Raw genomic sequence first — 15,327 nt, 5'->3', positions numbered from 1 at the left:
TTTCCATGGCAAGAGTTATTATAGTTAACAAATGGTGAATTTTTCAAACAATTATATACTGTTCTCTAGGACATATTCTTCAAGCATCTATCTCTTAGTCTGCTACTGCATGATTTCTTAGACTCCTGAATAGAACTTTGTATAGGACCATTTATAATTTCAAGTTTGAATATTTGTGATGCTTTGGGTTTCTTGTCTACTACCTTTTGTCTTATCATATTCTTGAGAATTTCCTACGTTAGCTCCTGACTGAAAATTTTGAAGCCAATTAATCCATAATCATTTGCTTTGTTAAGGATTATCATCACATAATTCACCACCTCCTTTAATTGTCAGGCTGAAACTAGGTAATTTTTTTCATAAGCTTGCTTGGGAGATGTACAGAGTGTACTTCCCATGAATACCTCATTGAAGTATCTCTTTGAGTAATGATGCAAGAAGTGGTTACCCATGAGGTGTACATTACTCTCCTTAAAAGATAGACCAAAGTATTATTCAAAACTTGAGAGGTTTGCAAAGGAGAAGCCACATTGGAAGACAAAAGTGCAATCTCCCCCAAAGAAATATGGGAAAAGGCACTACTTTTCATGCATAGTAATGCGCTTTGGAAAGAAGGGATCCCTTTTCCCCTGCTTTTAGAATTTTATGACCCGACATTCTCATCTTTGGAAGTAGTGGGAGGTGAAAAGATTAACACAAAATAAAGATAAGAATCTTTCTTTAGACCTGCTTTAGAATCCTAATTAAAAAGGAACGTGGAATAAAGCATTGGTGTAAGCAGTGGATTTGTCCTGTTCTTGCTTGGTTAATAAAGATTAAGTTTCTTTTTGATATTTGATGGAAGTTGTGAACTAGAAGATAGGGCAAATCCTTTCTTTCATAAACCAATATATTCTCTTTAACTTTTTGTTACGTCTTCTGTTACAAGTTTCCAACCCACAAAAGGAAGAAGCCTCACTTAATATGTCCCTCGCCATGCATACATACTTATAACTATTAGACCATAAAAGATTAATAACTAGATTCCAATACCTGGCAATTTATAATCCTATAATTTGAGATTGATCTTGTGAAGTTAACAAAGGTATTAAGGCACCAAGATACAAACATCTGGGGATGGAAAGCTGAGGAAAAAGTTTTGGTGGTGTGATTCTTGAGGGAATTTTGGGGAACCCCAATGAGATGGGGATGGGTCTTAACAAAATGCTTTGATGGATCATTAGATCTTTGTTAAAAGAAGCATGCAGCAGCTAGCTCAAAAATGGGAGAGAGATAAAAATAAAATAAAAAATAAAGTAAAAAAGTTGGGTGTTGCTTTTAACATGCCCTTCGATCTCTGCTCTTGCTCACATCCTTTTTGACTGTTCTAATACCTTGCTTGTTAGCTACCTCTTCTCCTTTATCTTTGCTGTTTACCACCTGCCATGCTCTGTGTCTTAGATAATTGTGTTGTATGAATGCAATTAGTTTACTCTGATTGGTTGATCATGTAATAGAATTGCATAAGAGTTCATAATATGCTCCTAAATCTATTTAAGAAGTAACAATCTTCACCTTTCCTTACACAAGATATAATCCATTCATTTATTTTTTGTAAGATTTTGCCCTCATCCATATGAAACCTCTCTTAGATACTTCTTTGGTTAGTTTGTCCGCTTGATTTTTTTAGTTTAAATAATATTAGTTTACCAGCGCATGATAAAATTTCCCCTCTTGATAAACATTTTTATTGTTATTTAAATAAAAAAAGGAGAGAAGTTAAATAATAAGATAATTATTTTTTATCTATGCCATCAAGCAGTAATAGATATTAGATAGTTGAGATAGTTAAAGTGTCCAAAAAAATAAAAAAAATTAAATGTGGGAGTCAAAGGTAGCATTTAGTTCTTGCATAAAAGGTATTTATTTATAAGCTAAGTTTTTTTTAAAATATATTATGCAATCAAACACCTATTTATATATATTTTTAATTAAATTTGTATAAGGTACGTTAAGTGATAAGCTATATTTAAAATTTTATTATATTTAACATACTTATTTATAGTTTATTAACCACCACAAATTCCCGCACAAATTTATTCAAAGTAATCATTATATTATAATCAAATAATAAAATATTAATAAAGTAATTCATATTTAACGATTGTGTATAAAATTATTCAATAAAAATCTAATGCACCAACTAAAGAGGCCTAAATAAAAATAGTTCATAAGGTCTAACTATAAATCAACTCTTCTAAACATTATAAGAGATAAAATGCATGTTTTTATTCTTGGTGATTCTAAGAGGTGAAAATGTAATTAGTCTACGAGATAATGGCAAAGAGAGCATTGCAACTTGATCCAAGACATGCTTCTTTTGGGCCAACTTGCAGCAAAGAAATATTAAGAGCCCATTGGAAGCTACAAAAAGAGTTCCAAGGCATGAAGACAAAGTTTCCACACCTCAAGCTTTTGGCAGTTCTCTTTCGGGGAAAAGGGAAAAAATGAAGCTTGAATCGTTGCCCTTTCTTATCTTTTTCCCCTCTCTTTCGAGCTCTCATTTGATAAATTTCCTGCATAGAAGTAGGCTAGTCTGGCATTTTATACTCATTGCAACTCTCTCTGTAGGAATATTATCATTCATCATGATATGCATTCAAGTTCATTGCAATTTTGTACCTATTTCGATTTCTACATCTTTTCTTCGTTAAATTATTTAGGAGGAAATAAATAATTTACACCCCATGGACACATTTTGTGATTTAAGAAAAAGTATAGGATTTCAATTGAAAAAATAAAAATAAAAAGACTGTAATTTAAGAATAAATATAAAATGCGAAATAGATAATAGAAAATCCTTTCATCATACGTGGAAATCCGGACTCTGTATCTCACGTCGTTACCTATAAGCTATCTACTAATTTTAAACGGCATCCAAAGTCAAACATTCGACAAGCCGGACTCAACTGACATCACCACCATACATATATATGTCATACCAAAGGCGGAGCAAGGACTCCACTAGATATCAACTAATTCATACAAAGTATATACATGCCATGTATGTATACATCTATATAAAATATCAAGTGATACGTAATAAAGAATCAACGAATAACTACTCATCATCTCACAGTAACTAGTCCATGCCATGCCAAGATGATCACCAGTAGTCGATATTGCACTTGGTCACCTCGAACGACGCCGTCGAGTTGGTGTCGCCTGGCACCGGCAACTTCAAGTTACACTTGGTCTTAGGATTACGATGGATCTTAAAGATCCAAATCTTAAGCCTAAGCTTCGTGTAAACCTTCACATCCACATAGTAATACCCTTCACTCTTCTCTCGATCATAAGTCGTCGTAACCGAGTCTCCGAGCAATAGCTGCGTCCCGTTGAACTCCGGATGTATCGTGCTCGTATTCTTATGCCCTTGGTAGAACGGCGACAGAGTACCGAACCCAAACCGGTCGCCGTCGTAGAACGCCTGCGTCTCGATGTAGTCGTAGTAGATTCCGACCCTCTTGTTCGGGTTGCGGATGTCTATGTCGAGGGCGAGGTCGTACTGCAGGTTGTTCCCAGAGGAGAGGTTGAATTGAGTGAGGGTGGCGGAGGTGACGTTGACTTTGATCTCTTTGGGGCGGAGGAGTAGCCAGCCGACGAGGACGATGATTCCTATGACGATGACGAAGAAGAAGACGATGGCGAAGATGAGCTTGAAGAGAGTGGAGACGATACAGCATGGGCCGCAGCAGCTCGAGCGGCGTCCCATGCTGTGGTACGACTGCTGAGGGTAGTAAGCTCCGTTTTGGTGACTTGGCTTCGTGTCTGCCATGAGAGGATCGGGTAAAAAGATGGAGAAAAGAAAGAGAAGAGAAGAGCTGTGATGTGTATATTGATTGATGGAAGAATGAGAGGAGGAGTGTGTTCTTATATAGGGTTGGAGGAGGGATAGGGATGAAGGAGGGAGGAATATTTGAAACACGTTGAGAGAGAGATCTCCATGGTTACGCGTTTGGATTGAAGTAGGACGTGGAAACGAGAGAAGGTTCCGGGCTATGCCAAAGTTGTGAGCTAAGACGTTTCTTTGCATTTGCCACGAGAGTCTGGAGATTTTGTCTTTGTCGGCTAGAAGCGCGTAGGTGTTTAATTTACTCTCGAGCCGGAACATTTAATATACAGATCTTTATGCAGTAATTATAGAATCATCCTATTAGACATTGATTTGGGCCTCTATTAAGCAAACTCTGGGTTGGGTTGGGTTGGGTTGGGTTGGGCTGAAGATGCTACTTGATGAAAGCTATCTCCCTAATTAGCTATTATTCTAATGGATAATTAACATCAGATTATCCTGGAAATTCTTAATCTCAGTGAAGCACGAAAGATCTGCCTTGCAAATCATCTTGATGGGACCATCATATCATATAATAAGCAATTAGTTTATATTTTTCTGATAAAATATGTACATCATCTATGGAAATTGGTCTCCTGTAATATTAATTTTTTTTAGTGATTTCTACATAATTATTATTTTTAAAATATTATAATGACTTATATTTTTTAAAATATTATAATTGACACCAAAATCATTAAACTCTTTCAAAATGTCATACCATCCGTTATATCTATCTAATCAATGTTAAAATTGGACTCTGATTAGCAAATGACTATTTTACCCTTGTACAAATTATTTAAAATGATTTTAATTGTTACTTAATATCATACTATACAAGAGAAAAATTAATGATAAATATATTACACAATTTTAAAAAAGAATGGCATTTGTTTCATTTAAATGTATTTGTTACTTCATCAACCATCTATAAGAAATATTCTATAAATATTTCTTCAAAAATTAATTACAATGATAATTCCAAAAGAGTCAAAACATTATAATAATAGTTATAATATTTTAACAGATTTTAGTAGTAAAGAGCCTCCCCTTTTTTATTATCCTTCTAGGACCTCTAATATAAGTGCACAAAGGAGAAGCGTTAAATATAAAATTCATTCAAATTAACTCAACTTGTCCTATCAAAATGTCTTAGCTCTGAAATGATAAGCAGTCATCTAACTAATTGCCATTTTCTTTGGAGAGTATCATGCAGATATATGTTAAGAAACTATAAGGTTTGTACTAACAATTCACACAATAATGGACCTACAACATATCAATCAAAGTTGCTCGAAAACAGTTGACTCACTATTCGAATCAATTTAAAGCAGATGTAAGCTATATTAATCTTCCAATCATGAAAACCAAATCATTAATTTTAATTAGATGATTGAGGTCAGAGAGGACTATAGTAGCGACGAATGGATTACCTAACATCTACTACTCCGAGCCATTAATTATTTATTTGCTAAAGTTCTAATTTCCACTTTCGTTTTGACCTTGCACTATAAGCCTCTACGTCTTTTGAAAAGGATACTAATATATTTTAGTCGTGTAATCTTTATCTATTCCTCATGCAAAAAAGAATATATATATATGTATGGAAAACTGACACAAGAAACTTCGGATGCCTTGGCATATTGACTTGACTTGTTAGTCGTATTCGTTGTTTAACTATTCTTTAAAGGGAGCAAACCAATGAACTTAAGATTAGAGTAGTAAATCATGTTAAATATATTATTAGGAAATATTTATTATTATTACTAGGATCAAGCTTGGGGTTAAGTAATACAACAAGCTGCCGGAAGAACAAACAAGTGGCTAATCCGAAATTCACCAACCAAGCTTATATGTTAAGTAGTCATTACAACCTAACAGGACCTAATTATCTTTGCAATAATCGTATTGGCATTTAATATGGCCAAATAAAGATGTAAAATGAGTAATTTCAATTAGGATTTTTCCAAGCAGAAGGTTAAAGCGCTTCAATATATCGATCATATATATTGGTTGATTTAGAGTATGCGTTTTCATAACTGTTAGATCGATGCTCATAAATGACGCGTGCATCTGATGAGACTGATGGAATAGCATTTAGATGGTTAAATGGTTAATACTGTATAAGTGTTTTTAGATTCGAATTATAATTTTATCGAGTTTAACAATATTAAGGTCCCACTACTCTTAAAATAAAAGTCTTTCCCACCTTTGTTATGATTTTCTTAACATAAATCTTAGTTGAGGTAAAAGGAATAGTCTTTTAATTTAGAGGAAAACCTCTATTTCTTGGATTTAAAATTTCTAAGCAGCACCAAACGTCTCCTTTTAATTAGAAACTATTCGAACTTAAGCTACCATTTCCATTTCCATCTCTCTCTCTCTCTCTCTCTCTCTCAAAAGATGAGTGGCGTGAGCAAACTAGGTGTAGTTCTAATCCTCGTCCTCGTCTTCCTCGTCCTGGGCTTCTCCCTCGAGCTCATATACGTCCTCTACTACCGCCGCCGCTTCCGTCGCGCCGCCTCCTCCGCCGACTCCGAGCTCGCCTCCATCCCCGGGGATGTCTCTGGCGGCGATGCCCCCTCCAAAGAACTCATCCTCTACTTCCTCTGCTTGAGGAACCAATCCCAAGTAGAACCCACCTCCGCTGCCTCCGCTCCCCCGGCGCCGCCGTCGAAGCCATCTCCTCCTCTACCGCCGCCGCCGCCTCCGCCCCCGGAGTCAGACGAAGAGGAGGAGGAGGAGGTAGGCGTAGATCTCGAGAAGTGGCGCGCGAAGAGCGGAGGGCCTTCAAGGGTTCTCTATACGATCGATGAAGATATGGAATCGAACAGCGGAGGTGGCGGCCGAAACGGGATCAGGAGTGCAGGGGAGGCCGATGGGCCGGTGCCGGTGGAGGCGGTGAAGGCGGAGGAGGAGGAGGAGGAAGAGACGCCGTTCTCGACGCCATCTCCGTCCCCGCCGTTCTACACGCCAACTGCGTCTCCTGCACGAGACGTGGGGAGGATCTAGTGGATAGTGGTTCGAGGAAGGAGTCGATGGCGGAGATCGTTCGCTACCGTTAGTCCAGTATGGTTATTATCTCTTTTCCTTTTTTCGAATACTTTCCATTGTTTGGTTAAGAACACTCCTCCTATTGGACAAGATGCACTCCTCGTCTCCTTACAGAGAGCGAGAGATGAAGCTGCCTTTTCTTTCCTTTTTCTCAGCAATGAGAGTGTACCTATCAATTCCGGTGTGTGCATAGTACAATAAGTTTGTAGATCTTAACATCAACGCGAGAAGAGTACAAGTGTTAGAGGAAAATGATAGATTTGGGCATTGATATTTGATAGTTTGGTTAGTTTAATTTGGATAAGACCAAGGGTGGTCCATTTGGTGGTTTAATTTATTTAGTATGGGAAGTTAGGTCTTCGCTAAGACTATTAATTGCGTGAATATTAGCAGTCACCTGATTGAGCTTATTTTATTATTTAGAAATCTACGGTAGTTTATGTGTCAAATATATGGCAGTATCCAACTATCCATAGGCTAATATATTCTCAATATTTTGTTCAAAGTAATGACGTCTGACTGTTATTTTTATCTACTGGTCTTCCGCAAACTTATACCTTTTAATTATCAACGAATTGGGCCTTGGGCCGTAGCAGTTTCTAAGTCTGGAATAACGTGTTAACGGGTTAAAGTGTTAAAATGTAGATAGCTTTATTGAAAATACTGTACATTTTATCTTTAGTATCATTCAAATTCTACCAGATATATATTTATCATTCTTACTTTATGCTCTACCTTTAATGGCGATCTAGTGTTACTTTTCTTAATGGTTAATTATCATATAGATCACTTAAATTAACTACATATACAAAGTTGATTTTTTTTTTAATTAACGTCAAAATAAAAGAGGAATCATATTTTAAAGTCAAATGATAATGTGTAAAATCTTAAAGTTAACTCAAGGTATTTTTAAGATATTAAAAAAATATAAAGGTTAAAAAATAATTATATATATATACATAATAAAATGTGCAGGATAATAAAGTGGCAACGTGGCATGCATCAACTTGGAAATTTCGGAACTAAAAACCAAAAACCTAGACATTAACTTTTTGTTATACTTTTGTTACTTTGTATCTCGCATTACTACCTATGCTAACTACTAATTATAAACGCGTCCAAAGTCAAATCTCGCATTACTACCTATGCTAACACTAATTAAAAACGCGTCCAAAGTAAAACACTAGACAACTCATACTCAACTAACATCACCACAATATATATATAAAGATATATCAAACCAAAGGCGGAGTCAGGGCTCCGCTAGATATCAATTTATTCGTACAAGTATATATACATGCCATGTATGTATACGTCTATATATAATATCTAGTGAAACGTAAATAAATCAATGAATAACTCATCATCTCACAGTAACTAATCTATGCCATGCCATGCCATGATCACCAGTAGTCGATATGGCACTTGGTCACCTCGAAAGCCGCCGTCGAGTTGGTGTTGCCTGGCACCGGCAACTTCAAGTTGCACTTAGCCTTAGGATTACGATGGATCTTAAAGATCCAAATCTTAAGCCTAAGCTTCGTGTAAACCTTCACATCCACATAGTAATACCCTTCACTCTTCTCTCGATTATAAGTCGTCGTAACCGAGTCTCCGAGCAATAGCTGCGTCCCGTTGAACTCCGGATGTATAGTGCTGGTGTTCTTATGCCCTTGGTAGAACGGCGACAGAGTACCGAACCCGAACCGATTGCCGTCGTAGAACGCCTGTGTCTCGATGTAGTCGTAGTAGATTCCGATCCTCTTGTTCGGGTTGCGGATGTCCATGTCGAGGGCGAGATCGTACTGCAGGTTATTCGCGGAGGAGAGGTTGAATTGGGTGAGGGTGGCGGAGGTGACGTGGACTTTGAACTCGTTGGGGCGGAGGAGGAGCCAGCCGACGAGGACGATAATTCCGATGACAATGACGAAGAAGACGACGATGGAGAAGATGAGCTTGAAGAGAGCGGAGACGAGACAGCACGGGCCACAGCAGCTGGAGCGGCGGCCCATGCTATGGTATGAGTGCTGAGGGGGCACAGGAGGGCCGTAGTAGGCTCCATTTAGGTGGCTTGGCTTCGTGTCAGCCATGAGAGGATCGAGTAAAGATGGAGATGAGAAAAGAAGAATAGTAATGATGTGTGTATTAATTGATTGCTGGAATGATGAGAGGAGGATAGAGTTTATATAGGGGTGGAGGTGGGATAGGGATGGAGAAGGGTAGGAGAAGTTTCTGATGGAAAAGTAGGGAGGAAATGAAACGCGTTAAGGAGATGGTAACGCGTTTGGATTGGAGTAGGGCGTGGAAACGAGAGAACGTTGTTACGGGCGAACAGCAAACTTGTGAGCTAAGTTGTTTCCTTGGATATAGGTGCAGGCCGCGAGAGTCAGAATAGTTAGTTAGAAGCGCGTAGATATTTGCACTTCTATAAGATCTCTGTGCAGTAATTAAAGACCCCAAATAGCTTCTTTATTCAACTATACGCGCGACTACTGCAAAAAGGAAAGTCGTAAGAGTCATCATATGAGACATTTATTTGGTTCATTTTTTTTCAGCTCTACTTTGTTCCGGGGTTTGAAGAAAAGTGATCATAGTGGACAGAAGGGTCATTAAGTAGAGGTGTTATTGGGGAGGGCATTTCCTGCAACACCCCCTGCTATAAAGTTTGGTGGGTCCTACTGACGCACAATATAGGACGACTTTGTAAGTGCTTACAAGTAATAGTTAAGTTATCAAATAAGTTGAAGAATCCAAAATGTCGTTTGAAACAAGTGGAGAATGGTTGGAGCTGGCCGCTTGAGTTAATCCGGAATAAGAATATTTGTAGAGCTGTTGAATCTTCTTTTCTAGAAAACTCCCAATTGTTACCATCGTAGCGTACCTAGTATTATTATCATAAAAAAATTAAGTAATCATACATCTGAAATAATCAAAATACCTTTGGTGAAAGAAGTTTGAATGCTGGTTGAAAAATTGTTTAAAGAGTATAAAACTATTAAATTTGTGCTAGATCGTTGTGGATAATGATGAGGGAAACTAAAATGTTTTAACATTCTTTTTTTTTTTAAGAAAAAGCCCATAGGTTAAGGTCATTTATTAACATTCAAGGATTACAACGATATAACCTGATACATAAAGAGTAATTAAGATAAAGCAACAATTCTTTAACACAAGTCTTACACTTGGTCTATAATAGACAGTATTATAATTTAATCTAAATGATCAAGCTTAGGTTTCACTCAATGTAGGAGTTGTTAATGAACTCCGACAAGCAGAGCTCGTGATAGATCTGCCGACTCGTGGCCGTACCCATTGATGATGGGGTGCTTCTTTATCGAGTGTGCTATTGGCGTTGGAGAAGAACGTCAACAAAGAGGAAGACATGACATTGGAGCAGGAGAACATGGTGCTAGTAGAGAAGATGACTGAGCCGCCAAGGAGGGCAATAAGAAATTTAAAAATATATATATTTGATTAGCCAACTCACTTAATTCTCCTCCTGTCATTATAAATAAATAGTATTTTTAATCCTTTTACTTTTCATCTAGGATGTCCTTAAAATAAGTTTACAATATATATATATATATATAAATAGTGATAGTCTATATAATTATTTTATTTTAATTATCAAATAAAGCGGCGTCTCGGCCACAGCGGCCTCCAAGTCCAAATTGATGCATCAAGTGTAAAAATTTACTTATAAAAAAAAGTGTAAAAATTTATAGGAATTTATTGGTAACACCTATTTTCTTTACTTTGTTATCATTCACATTATATTATATTAAATAAATATTTATCACCCATCTAGCATTACTTTTCTAATTAGTTAGTTATATATGCAAATAGATCTTACTACTTTTAAGTAATTTTTTCAAAGTTAAAAATTAGAAGGAGAACCATATTTTAAAGCCAATTAGGGTATTGTTTCTTAAAAAGTAATAAAAATATTATTAATTTTACCGGCCATTAATGGATTAAACTTAAGTCAGATATTTTTGAAGCAAAATTTAACGGTTAAAAATAGTTGTATAAATAATAGGGTGTGTACAATCACAAAGCCAAAATACGGTGATTTAAATTAATTTATCTTAAAATGTATATTAGGTCATGATGACATATTGACATATCAAGTTGCAACAATGGCATGCATCAACTTAGATAGCTTGCAAATTAAAAAGACAAAAAGTTAAATAATAACCTTCTATTAGACTTTCGTTACTTTGGATTTCAATTCAACACGGCGGTTGCAAAAAGCTTGTCAAAAATCAATTACTATCCAACCAAACAGAGAATTTGACCAAACAACATAATCTCGAGCCCCGGGTTTTCCTACCTGAACATGAACGTGTTACCTTTGTCGAGCCTCCACGTGTCAAAATGAGCTTACGTGTCAAATCCGGGCATTGCTGCTCACCTTGCTACATAAGCAATCTAGTAATTAAAATGCGTCCAAAGTCAAACATTAGATATATCAACTCAACAGACATCACCACCTTATATATATATATATATATATATATATATATATATATATATATATATATCACAAGGTAATAATTTATTCATACAAGTATATACATGACATGTATGTAATCATCTGTGTATAATAATATCAAGTGATAAGTAAAAAAAAAAATCAATGAATAACTCATCATCTCACAGCACCTAATCCACAGTACTATGCTATGATCATCAGTAGTCGACATGGCACTTGGTCTCCTCGAACGACCCAGTCGAGTTGGTGTTGCCTGGCACCGGCAATTTCAAGTTGCACTTGATCTTAGGATTAATGTGGTGGATCTTAAAGATCCAAATCTTAAGCCTAAGCTTTGCGTAAACCTTCACATCCACATAGTAATACCCTTCACTCTTCTCTCGATTATACGTCGTCGTAACCGAGTCTCCAAGCAATAGCTGCGTCCCGTTGAACTCCGGATGTATCGTGCTGGTGTTCTTATGCCCTTGGTAGAACGGCGACAGATTACCGAACCCAAACCGGTCGCTGTCGTAGAACGCCTGCGTCTCGATGTAGTCGTAGTAGATACCGATCCTCTTGTTCGGGTTGCGGATGTCCATGTCGAGGGCGAGGTCGTACTGCAGGTTATTCGCGGAGGAGAGGTTGAATTGGGTGAGGGTGGCGGAGGTGACGTGGGCTTTGATCTCTTTGGGGCGGAGGACGAGCCAGACGACTAGGGCGATGATTCCGGCGACGATGACGATGGTGAAGATGAGCTTGAAGAGAGCGGAGAGGAGACAGCATGGGCCGCAGCAGCTGGAGCGACGGCCCATGCTGCGGTATGAGTGCTGAGGGGGGACTGGAGGTCCGTAGTAGGCTCCGTTTAGGTGGCTTGACTTCGTATCAGCCATGAGAGGATCGAGTAATTAAAGATGGAGAGGAGAAGAGAATAAAAAAAAAGCGAAGAGTTGTGATGTGTGTATTATAATTGATTGATGGAAGGATGAGATGAGGAGGAGTGTGTTTATATAGGGTAGGAGCCTGGAGGAAGAATAGCGATGAAGAAGGGTAGGAGAAGTTTCTGATGGGAAAAAGGAGGGAGGAATTGAAACGCGTTGAGGAGATGGTAACGCATTCTGATTGGAGTAGGAGGTGGAATTGCGGGCAATAGCAAACTTATGAGCTTAGACGTTTCCTTGTATTGGTGCCGCGAGAGGGGCGAATAGTTGCTTAGAACTTAAAAGCGCGTACTAATTAGATGTTTAATTTATCGAGTTAGAATAATATACAGATCCTTATGCATCTTTATTCAACTAAACGCACGGCTATTAATGGTGAAAGGAAAGTCGTAAGAGTCATCCTATCAGACATTTATTAGGCTCGTTTTGGCTAATCTGTTTGGTTACTAATGGTGGACAGAAGGAAGGGTCATTTAATTAGTCATAGAATTAATTGGAAGAAAATAAAGTAAGAAGAGAATTCGGGAGGGCAATTCTTTTTTTATTAAGGAGTGGCAGACATGAATATAACCTATTTATTACACATATATGGATTACTTTGACTAAATATTATTCAACCTTGGAAATTTTAACCGATCGAATTGTACCTGTTTACATTTCATATTAAGTTGTTTAAAACGACAATCCGATGTAAAATTGTTAGTTTCAGAATTGTCATGATTAAGAAAATAATATTATAAGACTAAAATACATGGGATTTTAACTATATTCTTTATATCTATTCTAGACTATTATGTTGTAGTATAATTACAAATTTGCAAAAACATTTCAGCTATTAGTATTACATATAGCTATACTGTTAATTATGGCTACATAAATACATCAAAAATTCCGGGATCTCTAATCTTGGTTTGAGGCTAAATTTAATTAGATATGAAAAGGATAAAAAAAATATTTAGTTACTAAACTAGTTTAGGAGCCTCTGAATTAATTTAGGTGGAGTTTCTAAACTCAAAATAAATAAGGCTAAGGTCATGCTTTATAAGCCTCGATTACCCGAGCCCAAGTAAGGGGAAGGAGCAGGAGGAGAGAGATGGAAGAGGATTATTCGGCTGCTCTTGGGCTGGGCTGCAGGAAGTTGGTCAGCCCGAGCCTGACTCCAAACACCATGGGATGGATCGGGCTCAGACGAAGACTAAGCTCGAAATGTTTATGAGACTAATCGGCATCGCAAATGACCACGTCCAAATTTTGACTTATTTTATCCACAGGATAATTACAGGTTAGAAAAATAATAGCCATCTTGTATATCCATTCTCCTGAAAAACAGGTCATACTAACTTAAACATCTTTATGAATTCTATCATTAGCTAATAAATCTCAACTAATAACTAATAGACTACAGTGGTAACTTGATAGATCTATTAGAAGAAAATGTATATTACAACTAAATAAATTATAAGAGTGTTAAATAAACTAGCGGGTCAGGCCAACTCTACACAACTTGAGTTAAATTGAGTGGAAATAAAGAGTTTTAAGTTAAGCCGGAGTTAGATTTTCTCCCTCTCTCTCAATTTTCTGCCACTGACATTTTGCTACTTTATTTGTTTTATCATTTCCTCTCTCTCTCCCTTATATTCTTTTTCATCCCAAAATACAAAGTGCAAACCCACTATTATAGCACGTCTCAAACTTAAGCCTGACTTGTTTACATCTCTAAATTTACTACTTAGTCCGTCTTATTATTCATTAATTGATAGAGGCTAGACCAATCAACTCTAGTATAGTCGGTAGGTACTTTTCTATGACCAAGAAGGTCATGAGTTTAACTCCAACTATAAATAATATTATGAAAAAATTATTTGATGGTTTAGTGGTTTAGCTCAACGGCTTGATTTGGTTAATGGTCTATATTTTACCTTAGAACACATAAGGATAAAAAATATATACAAATGCAAGGATGCTTCGAATAGTATATTCCAAAACGTATAAAATAAAATAAAATAAAAGAAGACAAAGAGAAGTCTAATCCTTTTACAACGCCGCCAACCTTGTTTGACCCGCTATTCAGAAACTAACAATATCGCACTTAGTCCTCCCAAACCCGTTATTCCCACCCCCAGCCCCCACTAATTGGACCCTCAACGGGCACTTCGCCTTCAAAGTATACCTCCTCGTCACCGTCGACCCAAACTTGTACCTCACGCGGCCGTAAAGCCACACGTCCACGTCAAACCAACCCGTCTTGTTGTCGTTTCCGAAGTCGGCAACTTCTTTGGTCCCGAGGCCGATATACGACTGCCCCTCGATCGCCGCAACCAACGTGGTCGTGTTCTTATGGCCCTGGTAAAAAGTCGGCAGCGCGAGCCAATCGAACCGCTCGCCGCGGTAATAGGAGTCGGCCTCGAGCCAGTCGTAGTAGATGCCGATTCTGTCGTTCGGGTTTCGGATGCTCACAGATGCAGAGAGGTTGAAGGAGAGGTTGGGAGGGTTGGCGGAGGTGAGATTGAAGCTGGTGAGGGTGGCGGACTCGACGGCGACTTTGATCTCGTGGGGTCGGTAGACGAGCCAGAGGATGAGGATTAGGATGCCGACTACCACCCAGAAGGCGATGAAGGCTTTCAGGATGGTGCTGACGAGGCAACCGAAGCACGTGCGGCGCTCCTGGTTCTGGTAGTAGTAATTGTTTGGTTGGGAGTAAGCTTGGGGAGGGATGGGTGGCCCGTAGTACCCTCCTGGTAATTGGTTTTGTTGAGTTTGATACATGGTTAATTAATTAAGGAGCTAATTGGGTTTAGAGAGAGAGAGAGAGAGAGAGATGATGGGGCTTGAGGAGGGATTGAGAAGAGAGGAATATATAGAGACGGGAGTGTACGAAAATTCTTGGAAGACTCGAGTGCGAACTAAGTCGGTCATTTGCGCGTTGGAATATATAGAGGTTTTGAGGATGGTGAGGAAGATGACGCAATTAATAAGCTAGTTAT

The 15,327-nt window shown here is 37.8% G+C and overlaps 5 protein-coding genes across 5 annotated transcripts; 1 reads left to right on the top strand and 4 right to left on the bottom strand.

The window, feature by feature from the left end:
* Window positions 1–2,941: 2,941 nt before the first annotated feature.
* Window positions 2,942–3,899, bottom strand: LOC140768731 (NDR1/HIN1-like protein 3). Its single transcript, XM_073109118.1, has one exon. It carries the CDS (start codon window positions 3,815–3,817, stop codon window positions 3,146–3,148), a length of 672 nt encoding a protein of 223 aa, XP_072965219.1. The 5' UTR covers window positions 3,818–3,899; the 3' UTR covers window positions 2,942–3,145.
* A 2,306-nt stretch (window positions 3,900–6,205) lies between these two features.
* LOC140768815 (uncharacterized) lies at window positions 6,206–7,072 on the top strand. Its single transcript, XM_073109238.1, has one exon. The coding sequence runs from the start codon at window positions 6,278–6,280 to the stop codon at window positions 6,884–6,886; it is 609 nt and encodes a 202-aa protein (XP_072965339.1). The 5' UTR covers window positions 6,206–6,277; the 3' UTR covers window positions 6,887–7,072.
* Window positions 7,073–8,161: 1,089 nt separating this feature from the next.
* On the bottom strand, window positions 8,162–9,091 carry LOC140768581 (NDR1/HIN1-like protein 3). The gene has a single exon (XM_073108910.1). The coding sequence runs from the start codon at window positions 9,016–9,018 to the stop codon at window positions 8,332–8,334; it is 687 nt and encodes a 228-aa protein (XP_072965011.1). The 5' UTR covers window positions 9,019–9,091; the 3' UTR covers window positions 8,162–8,331.
* A 2,359-nt stretch (window positions 9,092–11,450) lies between these two features.
* LOC140768630 (NDR1/HIN1-like protein 3) lies at window positions 11,451–12,405 on the bottom strand. Its single transcript, XM_073108972.1, has one exon. It carries the CDS (start codon window positions 12,293–12,295, stop codon window positions 11,621–11,623), a length of 675 nt encoding a protein of 224 aa, XP_072965073.1. The 5' UTR covers window positions 12,296–12,405; the 3' UTR covers window positions 11,451–11,620.
* Window positions 12,406–14,301: 1,896 nt separating this feature from the next.
* LOC140768758 (NDR1/HIN1-like protein 10) lies at window positions 14,302–15,192 on the bottom strand. The gene has a single exon (XM_073109152.1). The coding sequence runs from the start codon at window positions 15,107–15,109 to the stop codon at window positions 14,411–14,413; it is 699 nt and encodes a 232-aa protein (XP_072965253.1). The 5' UTR covers window positions 15,110–15,192; the 3' UTR covers window positions 14,302–14,410.
* Between the last annotated feature and the right edge of the window lie 135 nt (window positions 15,193–15,327).

This window comes from Typha angustifolia, chromosome 10 (assembly GCF_048772165.1).
Source record: "Typha angustifolia cultivar Huaian chromosome 10, ASM4877216v1, whole genome shotgun sequence".
Lineage (NCBI taxonomy): Eukaryota > Viridiplantae > Streptophyta > Magnoliopsida > Poales > Typhaceae > Typha > Typha angustifolia.
This window is presented reverse-complemented; position numbering and strand designations above follow the sequence as displayed.

Bases quoted from the DNA above. Each gene is read 5' to 3' on its own strand.
- LOC140768758 (XM_073109152.1), bottom strand. From the start codon at position 15,109: ATGTATCAAACTCAACAAAACCAATTACCAGGAGGGTACTACGGGCCA.
- LOC140768731 (XM_073109118.1), bottom strand. From the start codon at position 3,817: ATGGCAGACACGAAGCCAAGTCACCAAAACGGAGCTTACTACCCTCAG.
- LOC140768815 (XM_073109238.1), top strand. From the start codon at position 6,278: ATGAGTGGCGTGAGCAAACTAGGTGTAGTTCTAATCCTCGTCCTCGTC.
- LOC140768581 (XM_073108910.1), bottom strand. From the start codon at position 9,018: ATGGCTGACACGAAGCCAAGCCACCTAAATGGAGCCTACTACGGCCCT.
- LOC140768630 (XM_073108972.1), bottom strand. From the start codon at position 12,295: ATGGCTGATACGAAGTCAAGCCACCTAAACGGAGCCTACTACGGACCT.